The sequence below is a fragment of the Arvicola amphibius genome, chromosome 6 (genome assembly GCF_903992535.2).
Source record: "Arvicola amphibius chromosome 6, mArvAmp1.2, whole genome shotgun sequence".
NCBI classification, from domain to species: Eukaryota; Metazoa; Chordata; class Mammalia; order Rodentia; family Cricetidae; genus Arvicola; species Arvicola amphibius.
Window position 1 is genome coordinate 966,888 of NC_052052.2, and position 13,547 is coordinate 980,434.

The following is a 13,547-nucleotide window of genomic DNA, read 5'->3' on the forward strand; positions in this document are numbered from 1 at the left end:
ACAGCAAGTACAATTGGGGGAAGATGAGCCTGCTTTCTCTTGTGGAATAAATGCCTTCTCGTTAGTTGAGAAAGTCTGATACCCAGTGGCCTGGCATCCTGCTCTCCCCATGACTCTCACTATTTCCACAACACTGAGCAAGTCTCTCAGACTCGACATCGTTTATCTAACGGTTTGAACTTTAATCCTCCAGAGACGCCTGTGTTGAAGGCTGTCTGGGAGCCTTCTCACTACTGGGAGATGGCAAAACAGTTTTAGGAGAGAAGCCGGGTGGTGGTGGGGCACGCCTTTAATCCCAGCACTCGGGAGGCAGAGGCAGGTGGGTCTAGTGGAAGGAAATGAGGTTGGTTACTGGGGCTGTGCTCTGTCCTGTCTCTCTCAGTGTGCTGGGTGCTATAAAAAGAACTTTGCTGTACCATTGCTCCCTGCTGTGATGCTCTGCCCTGCTATATGGGCCCAAAGCAATGGGATCAAGCAACCGCGACCTGAAACCTCTGATGCTGTGAGCCACAATAAATCTCCTTTGCTCCAAGGCATGGTTTGTAATACCAGCATTCAGGAGACAGGGGCAGGAGGACTGAGGATTGAAGCTAAGAGCTGGAAGCCATTCTGTGTTTCTGTTGAGATCGGGCCACTGCTCTACACTGTATAAAACACCGGTGTATTTTTTTTATGTTTTGTTTTGTTTTCTTCAAGCTGTGGCTTTTACAAGCAGCATTCGATTTCAGTCTGACTGTAGCTTCACACTGTATCTCGCTGCGTGTGTAAGCACCACCTGACTATCACCACCCACGAGGCAAAAACTGGTTAACTTATGTTGTTTGCTTTTTCACTCTTTGGACTCTTTGGGGGCCCATCACCCAGCTCCCAAATAACCACACACGGAGCCTTAGTCTTTTTTATGAACGCCCGGCCTTAGTTTGGCTTGTTTCTAGCCGGCTTGTTTCTATCCCATCTGCCCTTTGCCGCTGGGCTTTCCCTTTTCTTCCTCCTGCAACCTCACTTTCACCCTTACTTCATGGCTGGCTGTGTGGCCCCAACGTTCTCCTCTCCCTGTTCTCCTCTCCCTGTTCTCCTGCTCCTTCCCAGAGTTCTCCTCCCATTTATTCTCTCTGCCTGCCAGCCCCACCTATCCTTGCTCCTGCCTCACTATTGGCCAATCAGCTCTTTATTAGACCATCGGTGTTTTAGACAGGCAAAGCAGCACAGCTTCCCAGGGTTAAACAAACGCAGCATAAACAGGAAAGCATCACACCTTCACATCGTTACACAAATGCTCCAGAGCATAAACAAATGGAACACACCTTAAAATAATTTTTCACAACAAACTTATCCCTAAAAGTAAACATGGTATCCCCCTAAACATTCACCCAAGCAAACTAGACATTATGAGCCTACAGGCATATTAAAACCATAACTGAAAAACCAACCCTGGTAACTTATCAAATGTATCATGTTGAGGGAGGGTGCAACATCCTCACTGGGGTCCTGTAAAGGGGAGGACGTCTCATGTTGCAACGGCAGCGACTGCCCCCACATACCAGTCACCTGCTCACCGAGTGGACGCTTTAAATGACCATCAGCAGAGGACTCTCAGCTGTCCCAGGGTCTTCAGCTTGGCTTTTGATACTAACTCAACCTTCTCAGTTTGCCATCTGTCTGAATCCACTTCTGTTCTTTTGCGTGTTTGTTGATTTTTAACCTCCGTGTCTTCCATGGTCCCGCCCCTCTCTTCTGCAGTTCTAGCCAACCTTAAGGCTGCAGTCAAACCTGCGATCCTGAGGTCTGTCTCTGCGGCAGGGCCTCCAGCAGCTCCCTAAGGAGCTCATTATCTAATTGGCAGAGACGCTACGTGTGTCTGAGTCTTAGGCCTTTGCCACCAGCAAGAACTGTTGGGACCCCTTGAGCTCTGTCATGGCCTCTTTAAACCTTTGGTAGCTTGTGTGTGTGTGCGCACGCACGTGCATGTGTGCATCCACAAAAAGATTTACTATGTGATTTGTATTTTGTATCTGGGAGTTAATATTAGTAGCTGTCAAGGGAAATCAGGACTCAAATTATACCCAAAAATCAACATAACTCATGAATTTATTAGTTATTCAATAAGTTCAGACATGAGGAAAGATATCAAAGTATCTGTCCATCTATGTTCCCAACATAGTGTGGTAATAACTGTTCCACAGTGAGTTCCAGGCTACCCTGGACTACACAATGAGATTCTGTATGAAAAAAAAAAGTTGATTTTTTTGAAACATTTTGTTACAACAGGAAGAGGAAGTCAGCATTTCCCATAAAACCATGCAATATTGCTTCTTCCTTGTGGCAACTAGATTGTCTATCTCTTGCTGCCGCTCAGTGGATACCACTTCTATTTATTAGTTGGCTCGTCTCCCTTTTAAGAGCCAATAGCCGGGCTGGAGAGATGGCTCAGTGGTTAAGAGCATTGCCTGCTCTTCCAAAGGTCCTGAGTTCAATTCCCAGCAACCACATGATGGCTCACAACCATCTGTAATGATGCCTGGTGCCCCCTTCTGGCCTGCAGACATACAGAGAGAATATTGTATACATAATAAACAAACAAACAAACAAATAAATGTTTTAAAAAAAAGAGCCAATAGCCACTGGGAAGAAATGCAGAAAGATGGTCTTCTGGCACAGAGTGGACGGGGCCCTGTGCCTGGCAGGCTTACCTACTCCGGATGAGACAGAATAGCCCCACACCACACGTGAGGAACTCAAGGCCTGGGAAGGTTGGGGTAATTCCTGACCACGTGGCAGGAAGGACTCAGGTCCATCTAGCTCCTCACTCCTGCTCCCTCTGTCCATGTTAGATGAGTCTCATGTCTGCGTGCGCCCCCCATTTACAGGAGGCCATTAACCCCTTGTTCTGGGACTTCCTCTGTATCCTTATCCTCAATAGCCCAAAGACACAAAGTTCCGTGCAGCCTCCTTGGCTGGGGGTGGGGGGTGGGGGCCTAGGATGGCGCCGCAGCTGCCATGTCTAAGGGTACAAAGGAATCCGCGTTCCTGGTGCTCACGAGGCCACTCCATCAGAGGAAAGGTAAGGGAGGTCGGCAGGCCCTGCCCTTGGGAGGCTGCTGACCTTCGGTGATGTGAGATCTTTGAGCTTCTCTCTGCAAAGAGCAAGACACCTGGACACAGCCAAGCTGCAAGGCCTCCGTCTGGAGCCTCCCCACAGAGCGGCAACTTCTCCTCCATCTGCTAGGTTGCTGGAGCCAGTGACACCCAGCAGGGGGCATGCCTCCTTATGTCCTGGCAGGGTAGTTCCTGCCTGGGCCAGGGCCGCGTGTGGTGGTGGGTTGATACATCCAAATGTGCAACCTTCCATCTCAAAGGTCAGAGGCCACTGGCCAAGTGAAGTCCGTGGCAGCTTTGGGCTCCCCTTTGCTGCTTGCCACGACCACCTCCCCCCCGGGCCGTCACAGAAATTTGCGGGCAACACACGTTACAAGTGTTGCTGCTGTCTGTACTTTGAGGTCTTTCCTGGAGCCCAGTCCCCAAGGTGGCGCTATCAAAAAGATGATATGGGTGCTGTTTAGGTTCTGCTGCCTCTGTCAACTTGCTTTATGAAACTAGTCCCTGGAAGGGAGCAGGGGAGTGGGGCTTCTCCCCTCCCACGGCCCTGCCAGGCCAGAGGACATACTGGACGATGTTTGGCTGTCTGTCAACCTACAGCTTGCCAGCCTGACCCAGGAACGGTTCATACACATTCTGGGCCCGAGCTCAGCTTAGTTGATGGCCACCCCACTGACCCCAGCAGCTTAATACCCAGGCCCCCGGAGCTCAGGTTGCATAAATCCATTAAGGGGCTCAGGCCGGGGGCTGTGGAACCTTTTAGCATCTCCTGCGATTGTTGGAGTTAATTTGACTCTCTTTTCATGGGGCTAAAATAGTGCTTGTGGTTCTGGCGCTGTTGCCGTCATTGCCATGGTGACATGGTTCTGGCAGAGCCCCCTCATCCTCCACTGGGTCTTAATAACCCCAGTCCTCAGGAAGGTGCAGCGGGACCCAGTCTGTTCTCAGAGCCCTCCAGACTGGTGCAACACAGTAGTCCTTTGTGTTCATACGCCTGAGGATACCCCTAACCTCGGGCTTGAGTCCTGGTCCCAAGCAGGCCTCAAGGCAGGAGCACCTGTGCCCGGGTAGAGAAAAACAAGAGAGTACATGTGTGTTGTGCTGTTGTGTCCTGGAATACCTGCTGGGACCTCGGGCTCAGCTCTGCCTTCTGTAGCCATGTGACCCTGGAGCAGGTCCAGCGCCTCTCAGACCTTACCTGTACCCTGGGAACACAGGGCAGGAAACAAGTACAGTGCCTCCCAGGCCTACAGAATAAAGTCATGACTCTGCGTCCCAGGGAGATGCTGAGGCTCTGGTGCGAAGGGAGTCATAATTGTGCCCGGTGCAGGATATGGCCCTAGACAGCAGCCTGGGCCTCTCTTCCAAGTTTGGCTAGCAAGGGTGGGGAGGCTCTGGTTTGCTGTTAGTTACTGCACAGTCCTCTGTCCCTTACCTAGCTTCCCTCTCTATGGCTTCTGACCCAGAAACCCACAACTTTTCTTAGCTCTTCTGCCTCTGCTGACCTAGCATCACCCACACCTAAAATATCCAGATACGGAGCATGCACACACACACACACACACACACACACACACGAGGAGGAGGAACTGTACACGCACATGCAGGAACATGTGTACACTCAGTGCCATGGGGTCTAGTGTCCATAGATTTTTATTTTTCTGAAAAAAGTTTTACTTAAAGAATTGCACAAAAGCTGGGCTGGTATGCCGGGCGGTGGTGGCGCACGCCTTTAATCCCAGCACTCGGGAGGCAGAGGCAGGCGGATCTCTGTGAGTTCGAGACCAGCCTGGTCTACAAAAGATAGCTCCAGGACAGGCTCTAAAGCTGCAGAGAAACCCTGTCTCAAAAAAAAAAAAAAAAAAAAAAAAAAAAAAAGCTGGGCTGGTGTGGTGATGGCTGAGGGTAAAGGGACTTGCCACCAAACCTGACCGCCTGATCTCCATCCCTGGTCTCCATGGCAGGAGGAGAGAATGGATTCCCACAGTTGTCTTTTGACCCCTACATGTGCAGTGTTATGGGTACACACCAGCCCACTCTACACACACAATAAATGAATGAAAAAATTTAAAGGATTATATAATTTGATTTGGAGAGTTGTAAGATATCTCACAGAGCCATGGCACACTTACCAGTACAAAACACTTAACATTTCCGTACTATTACGCACACACTTTATTTGGGTTTCTCAATTTTTCAGCATTTTTTTTGTTTTGTTTTTCAAGACAGGATTTCTCTGTAGCTTTGAAGCCTGTCCTGGAACTAGCTCTTGTAGACCAGGCTGGCCTTGAACTCACAGAGATCCGCCTGCCTCTGCCTCCCCAGTGCTGGGATTAAAGGCGTGTGCCACCACTGCCTGGCTGAACAATTTTTGTTTGTTTGTTTCAGATTCCATATTGCACTGGCTTATTTTCTTTCCTTTTCTTTCTTTGTTTCTTTCTTTGTTTTTTTCTTTGTTTTTTGTTTCTTTCTTTCTTTTTCTTTTTTCTTTTCTTTTCTTTTTTTTTTTTTTTTTTACGAGATAGGGTTGTATAAGAGCCTTGGCTGTTCTGGAACTCATTTTGTAGACCAGGCTGGCCTTGAAGTCCTGGAGCTCCACCTGTCTCTGCCTCCTGAGTGCTAGGATTAAGGCAGTCACCACCACACCTAGCTCTGGTCTACTTTTTTCAGCAAGTGTGTTGCCAGCCCTTTCTAGGTGAGATACACTTAGCAGTCGGCCTCTTGGAGTATCACAGTGCATCCTGAAGCTGGATGCCCGGTTTATGCAGTGCTCCAGATTGAAGCCTGGGCTGTCTACATTCTAGGCATTCTACCGTCAGAGCTACGTCCCCGGAAGAACAGTATTACATTTACAGTTTGGGTATTAAGTATAAGGCTATAGGATAATTCTTTGCAACGATTTCTGGGAGGGTTTTAATAGAATACATTTCTGGTGACATAGTTAATAAAAGGCAAAATGCTATTTAAATCAAAAGAGCAAAAATTATTTTGCTTCTTGTGGTATTATTGATAATAATACAGTTGAGCTTAGGGCCTCACCATGAGAGCCAAACACTCTGCCACAGGGCTACGTCTCCAGCCCCACATGTTCAGTGTTCTCTCTGAGTCACGGTCAGAGTCGTGTTAAGATGTCCAGTTTGTCTTCAAACTCACTCTGTTGCTCAGGCTGCCTGGAACACTCAGTGTTCCTGTCTCAGCCTCCTAAACAGGTGGGGATTGCAGGCTTGCTCCAAGGGGTCTGTCTTAGCAAACCATAGATTTAAAAACCACAACAAAACAATAAACTCGGGGATGATTAGCACACCATCGGAAGGGCGGATGACTGGAGAGACAGGACAAAAGAAAGGAGACATCCTACAGGTCTGGAACGTGAAGAAGTAGGATTGTGTGGGGACGGATACCCAGCGCCCACCTGGCAGTGTTGGGAGGCCAACCAGCCAGAGATGTGGTCACTGAGGAAGTAGGACCCTGATCTCCTAGGCCAGCACCAGGATGGGGTAAGGAACAAAGAGCCAGGCCCTTCCTCAGCTGCGTCCCTCCTCTGCCCTCTTCTGGAAGCTCTTGGTACTACACTTGCCAGTGGTGGACAGGAAGGACCTGGTAAACAGAAATTTTGCCTCCAATCGCTAGCAGTGTAGACAAAACGCAAAGTCGAGGCAAAGCCGCGTTAGGACATATAGAACTTCTGATGCGTTCCCCAACCACTTCATCCACTCCCTATCCTCTTCCCCACTGCTTCCACAGACTTGGTGATCCCAGTATCACCCCACCCCCATTCCCAGGGTCACAGGCTTTCGGGTGTCTACGATATCCTTCTCCTGCAATACGCTGTTGGGTTTCCATGCCAGCCTCTTCCAGGGCCTGGCCTCCCACCCAACAGAGCTGCGATCAGTTTATTTATATATTTAGGGGTTTTTTTTGGGGGGGGGTCTTGTTTTTGTTACTTTGTTTTTGTGACAGGGATTCTCTGTGTAGCCCTGGCTGTCCTGTAATTCATTCTGTAGACCAGGCTGACCTTGAATTCACAGAGAACTGCCTGCCTCTGCCTTCCCATTGCTAAGCTCAAAGGCAAACACCACCACACCCGGCCCTGCCATCTTTTTGTTTGCTTATGTGTGAGTATTATTTGTGTGTGTTGGTTTTCTGTCAACTTGACAACGCTTGAATCATTTTGGGAAACCTCAATTGAGAAAATGTCCCCATTAAACTGGATTGTAGGGAAGCCGATGAGCTTTTTTTTTTTTTTTTTTTTTTTTTTTGAGACAGGGTTGTTCTGTGTAGTCCCGGCTGTCCTGGAACCCCCTCTGTAGACCAAACTGGTCTGTAACTCAGAAGTCTGCCTACCTCTTGATTAAAGGTGAGCACTATGACAGCATCCTCCACTACCCTCAGGGTGTGGGGCATTTTCTTGACTAAGGATTGGTGCAGAAGAGGCCAACCTGCTGTGGGAGGTGCCATCCTGGGAAGGTGGCCTTGGGGTGTGTCAGAAAGCAAACAGAGCGAGTCAGAAGGGCAGGTTCCCTCCATGCTTCCCTTAGGCTCCTACCTGGATCAACTTCCTCACTGGACTCTGACTTTGGACGAAATGTAAACCAAATAAACTTTCCTCCCCAAGGTGCTTTCCGGTCATGGTGTATCACAGCAGTAGAAAGGAACCCCTGGCCATGTGCTGGGCTGAAAACCAGCATGCCTCAGTGCTCCTCCTGCCTCTGCCTTTCTCGCAGAGCTGGGCTTAAAGGTTTGTTCAGGACAGCCAGTTTGTAACGTGGGTGTGGTCCTCATGATTGTGTGGCAAACCACAGCTCCAGTCCCACAGAACCGATGGCATGCAGGTTGCCTGAGGGGTGGGACCTCAAGCAATACCCGATGAATGAGTGAACGCAGTGGGTGTTGTTACTTCTGTCGGTGTCTCTACATCCCTGACAAAGGACGGAAACATCTGCTGAGTTGCCTCCTGCAGCTGAGGGCCCAGCGCCTGTCATCAGCTGCTCTGGGTCCTTCCTGTAGCAGGTGGGTCCCCGCCAGACACAGACACAGACACACAGACACACAGACACACCCCTCTCAGGTCAGCCTCACATCTGGAAGGGTGAGCAATGCTTCCCACCACCACCACCACCCGCGGGCTCCAGGAGGCTCAGACACCAGAGACCCAGACTGGAGCTTGGGCCTGGTAGAACCACGCCTTCCAGGGAGGAACCCTCACTTAACTCTCTGGAGGCCACTGGTCCTTTCCCTTCTCCACACCTGGTGGAAGTGTCTCCTCGGTTCCTCCGCGCTGGCTGATTTTATGTCAACTTGACACAAACTTTAGTCATCTGAGGGGAGGGCACCTCAACTGAGAAATTGCCTTCATAAGATTGGGACAAGACTTAATGCAGGCCTGAAGGACATTTCCTTAATTAGTGAGGTGGAGTCGCCCCGCCCCGCCCCGCCCATTGTGGGCGGTGCCACCCCTGGGCTGGTCGTTATGGGTACTGTAAACAGTCTGAGCAAGCCAGTAAGCAGCACTCCGTGGCCTCTGTAACAGCTACTTCCTCCAGGTTCCTTCTCTGTTTGAGTTCCTGACCTGACGGCTTTCAATGATTAACTGTTATATGGAAGTGTAAGCAAAACAAACCCTTTCCTCCCCAAGTTTTTTGGTCATGAAGCAATAGACACCTTCCATAAGCCGGTCCCAAGAGATGGGGGTGTCCCCACCTACCAAGGCCTTGAGAAAGGGGCTTCAATTGGCTAACCCACCTTCTCCGAAACTGAATCTCTAAAAATACATTTGTATTTTTACAACCGGCTGACAGTCTTCATTTGAGAAACAGTCTGTGTTTGTGAGTATGGCAGTACACGGTGTCTACAGAAGTTTGGGGAACCACAGAAAATGAGGGAGGTGGGTCAGAAAGGACCTGCCCTCACCTGTCCAGGTAGTCTCCTCTGTCTGCTCCTGGGGTCACCTCCACACCCTACCCACCCTGGAGGGAGTTCTTGAAGCCTGACATTTTACTACACAGTGCCTGGTATGGTCTGGTATCCGTGGAAGCTGGTGATAACCCTGTCCTCCCTTGGCAGACAGAGCCTGTGGCCCTGGGGCTCATGCAGCCCCAGAAATCCCACTCATTACACTGGGTGCCAGGTGCCTGGAGAGTCCATGGGAACACCCAGCAGGAGAGGAAAGTCACTGATGACTTTGGGGGCAAACCCTGTCATCTACTGCCAGACAACACGCTAACTTCATTCACAGGGGAGACCTGCAGGTCCCTTTGCCTTGGAGCCTCACAGATCTGATGGGACCTGCCCCCATAAGCCAGGCCTGGGGGCGCTTTGCTTTGCAAATACCAGCATCAGGAGAGGCAGGCCAGAGGGAGGGATGGGTAGGTTAGGAAGCTTTTAGGATCCTGGGGTAACCTTAGGGCTCTCAGCCCTCTGTTCTGATGAGAGCCTTTAGTACACGCACGGCACGACACTCTCCTGGCACCCCTGTGGCCGTGCATGCTCCAAGACTGGGACACTGGAAAACGGAGCCCCTCCAAAAGCTAGCAAGGCCAGCTTTGCCTCACCAGGACTAGAGGCTGCCAGTAACCCCAGTCTCCTCTCCCCCAACTGAGGCTCCCAAAGAGACATCCCTGGAGAGGGCCACAGTGGCTCCTGCTATTGTGTCTGGTGGAACTTAGCTGGGGACATGCCCAGTCACCCATCCTGCCTACTGGGGCAGGACTATGCTGTTTCTTCCAGTGGTCAGCAGGCCAGGAAGGAAATTCGAGAGGTGCCAGCATCCCTCCCTCTTAGACTGCCTAGCTCACCAAAGGCATACCTTATTCTTCCCAGTACATCAGGAAGTACCAAAAGCACTACAGTGGGTTCCAGATGGCTGCAGGGCTGACTGTGGGACTCTGCAGGGGAGCTGTACTGGTGGCCAGCAGACCTTTCCTAGAATCACGGACCGGTGGTCCTGAGGGAGGCAGGACTACTACTTGGGCTCAAGATTGTTGCTCACCGTTGTGCTTGGCCAGGCACCATGTCACCTCCTGTCCAGTTCCCTTGCAAAGACGGGCACAGGTTGCTCACATGGGCATCAAGTGTGCTGGTAGAGACCCGAAGACATGTGGCACGAGCCCGGGTAGGTGTCAGAGAAGGCGCTCCTTAGAGCACACGCAAAGGTCCCAAGGCCGTGGGGTGGAAGAGTAGGGATAAATATGGGGGGAACAATGACAGCAGAAAGGAGTTCCAGGTCCTGTGAGCCTAGTGGCTCATTTTTTGTGGTTTTTCATTCAAGAGCAAGGGGAACAATTGAAGGCTTTTAATTTTAAAATAATTGTATGCATGGCTGTTTTGCCTGTGTGTATGTATGTGTGCCAAGTGTGCTGGTGATCACGGAGACCAGAAGAGGACCTTGGACCCCTTGAACTGGAGTTTTGGAAGGATGTGGGTGTTAGTAATCAAACCTGGGTCTTCTGGAAGAGCGACCAGTGCTCTTTACCATTTGGCCATGTCTCTAGTCTCTGCCAGAGGCTTTTAACTCTGCGCTCCAACCCCATCATGGATCGACTTGTTTAGGAACCCAGACACTGAATAACGGTCCCAGCACAGCAAGGGAAGCTAGGCCAAACGGTCGTAGTGAACACAGAGGTCTAGAGTTAGGTTGTGAGAACATGTTGGAGGTGAACCTGAGAGAATTAGCAGGGGGTATGTGAAGTCTTGGGGTGGGGGTGGGGCTTTGGCATAGAAGCCTTTGGTGGAAAGGGGTTGGCAGTGGTTGTCCTGGGGACAGGGATGCTGAGGGAACTTTTGGGAGCATACAGGTAGAAGGAGGAAGATGTGGAGGAACGTCAGGGCTTGGAGACATCTTCTTGAGAAGCCACCAATATCTGAGTTCTGAGAGCCCGGGCACCCAGATTAACAGTCATGTGACAGGGCATAGCAGTCCTTAGTGAGTCAGGAGGGTCTAGACCAGCTGGATCTCAAACAACCAAAAATAAAAAAATACAATATAAAGGCTGTGTGACCAGAGCTTTGGAGAATAGCACCCAGTGGCTGTCTGTGGCTGCCAAAGGTGAACTGGGCATGGTAGAGCATGCCTTTAATTCCAGCACTTGGGAGGCAGGGGCAGGCTGATCTCTGAGTCCGAGGCCAGCCTGATCTACTGAGCAAGCTCCAGGACAGCCAGGGCTACACAGAGAAAACCTGTCTCAAAAAACAAACAAATAAAAAAAAGTAAGAAAAAGTCTGAGCCGCAAAACCCAATCCAGGCCTGTCATTTTAGCTTCTTGGAAGATTGAGGCACAGACGATCCAGTGCTGGCCCAGGTGGTTTAGTGAGATGCCGTCACAAAAAATAAATAAATAAATAAAATAAGGGTTGAGGAGCTTCAATGACAGCTCAGCGGTCACCAGCATGGGCTGTTCTTGCAGAGGACCTGAGTTTGATTCCCACGCCCACACAGCGCCTCACAATTGTCTGTAACTCCATTTCCAGGGTGGGCTCAATTCCCTTTCTACATCTGTGAGCTGTGCAAATACTCAAGGAGACACATGCTGGTGAAACAATCTGCATATACTTAAAATAAAGATAAATCTTAAAAAAAAATAAACAAAAAGTTGAAAGGCAGTCAAGGGAGGTAGCTGGTGGCAGAGTACTTGCCTAGCAAGTGCAAGGTCCTAGGTTCAGTTCCCAACGCTAAAATAAACCAATGTCTGAGAGCTCAGAGTGGTCACAGACATCGGTCATTTCAGCACTCGAGAGCCTGGGCTGCACAGAGAGAGTCTGTCTCATAAGGGTTTTTTAAGTTGAGAACTGACAGTTACATGTATAGCCTTGGAGTCGGTAGGGAAAGTGGGGGGAAGCAAGGGTCCTAAGGAAAGCAGAGATGGGGTGAGGATAGAAGGGTACATAGCTCCGGCAGGCAGATTCCATACAGACGTTGCAGAGAAACCATTTAGAGGCTAAAGGTTTTCTTTTTGTTGTTGTTGTTTTTTAATTATAAGACACACCAGAATGGCCTATGGCTCCAGGTCCTCCTGTCTCAGCTTCCGAAATGCTGGGATCACAGGTGTGCCCCCCCCTTTTTTTTAAAGAAGGAAGCGATTTTTTAAAAAGCACTTGAAGCCGGGAGGTGGTGGAGCACTCCTTTAATCCCAGCACTAAGGAGACAGGGGAAGGCGCATCTCTGAGTTGGAGGCCAACCTGGGCTACAGAGTGAGTTTCTGGACAGCCAGAGAAACCCCGTCTTCGGGGGTGAGGGTATGAGTACTTGAAGTAGACGATCTGCAGGCTGCCAACGGGTGTCTTCTAGGGAGAACACAGGATCCAAGATCAGGGCGGCTGCGGGTTTGTATTTTTGTCCTCCCCGCCCCCCCCCCCCCCCCGGTCCTTAAGGGTCACCCCAGTGCCTGGCACCAAGGAGAACCAGGCTTACGTGTGGAATGTAAAGCGCGAAGGAGTACGAATGCCTTACGATTGTCCATCTCTGTCTGCCGAGAAGAGAGCTAGAGCAGAGGCACTGAGTGCAGACAGCCTTCCCCTGCTTCCCCTGGCCGGGACGCGGGATGCCGCTGCAGTCGCGGGCTAGAACCGGAGAGTCAGACCAGCTCGCATCTAGACCAGGCGCTCAGCTGCTCGCAGTCTCGGGGACCCCAAGGAGTTCACACGCCGAGGGCCTGACAGCTCCGGACAACTTGCACCTCTAACAACTTTGCCCGGCTCTACGGCACCACAACCCCGGGAGACTCAGAAGCGCTGCGCCCGGGGGCCCGACAGTCCCCGGGCTACACGGGTCGCCGCCCGTTGCCGGGCAAAGCCACACCGCGCGCGCTCCCATTGGCCGCAGGTGGCCGCGCTCCGCCCGACAGGTAGTCGGTCCTGCGCGCTCATCATTGGGCCGCGGCCGTGCGGCCCCCCCGAGGATTGGCTCAGGTGGTGGCCCGGAGGAGTTCCCATTGGCCACAGGTGCCGCCTGCCCCCGTGGATTGGCCGTCGGGACGGCCAGGTTCCGCCCCTGCCCAGCGCGCCCCCCGCCCCGCGCGCCGCCCAAGTTCCGCGGAGTTGGCGCGGCCGGCGCCGTCGGTCCCGCGCTGCGCGCTCCCCTTCCGCGTTCCGCCGTCCGCCCCGCCTGGCAACCCGGTCCTGCGTGGGGGGCCGCTAGCCATGGCCCGAGCGCCCTGGACGCGGCGCTGACGACGGCCGGCGGAGCGCGCCATGCCCAGCAGGACGGACCCCAAGATGGACGGGAGCGGCGGCCGCGTCCGTCTGAAGGCGCACTACGGCGGGTGAGCTCGCGCGCGGCGCCCGACGGTGGGCAAGGCGGGGTGCGCGGCGGTGCAGCTTCGGGGCCGTCGGGGCGCCGCGCGCGCGCGGGAGGCAGGGCGGGGAGGCGGGGAGGCGGCGGCGGCTGGATCTGCTGCGGCGGCGCCCTTGGAGGTGGCCCGAGGGAAGCCTCGAGGGCGGGGCGCGCTCCGGGTCTC

The 13,547-nt window shown here is 52.0% G+C and overlaps 1 protein-coding gene across 1 annotated transcript in view; it reads left to right on the plus strand.

The window, feature by feature from the left end:
* Nucleotides 1-13,138: 13,138 nt before the first annotated feature.
* The window catches only part of Prkcz (protein kinase C zeta), a 106,182-nt gene continuing 105,773 nt past the window's right edge, over nt 13,139-13,547 (plus strand). Inside the window, exon 1 of the mRNA XM_038333393.2 lies at nt 13,139-13,352. Within this exon, the coding sequence (XP_038189321.1) occupies nt 13,282-13,352 (71 nt within the window). The 5' untranslated portion in view covers nt 13,139-13,281. The remainder of the gene's footprint in view (nt 13,353-13,547) is intronic.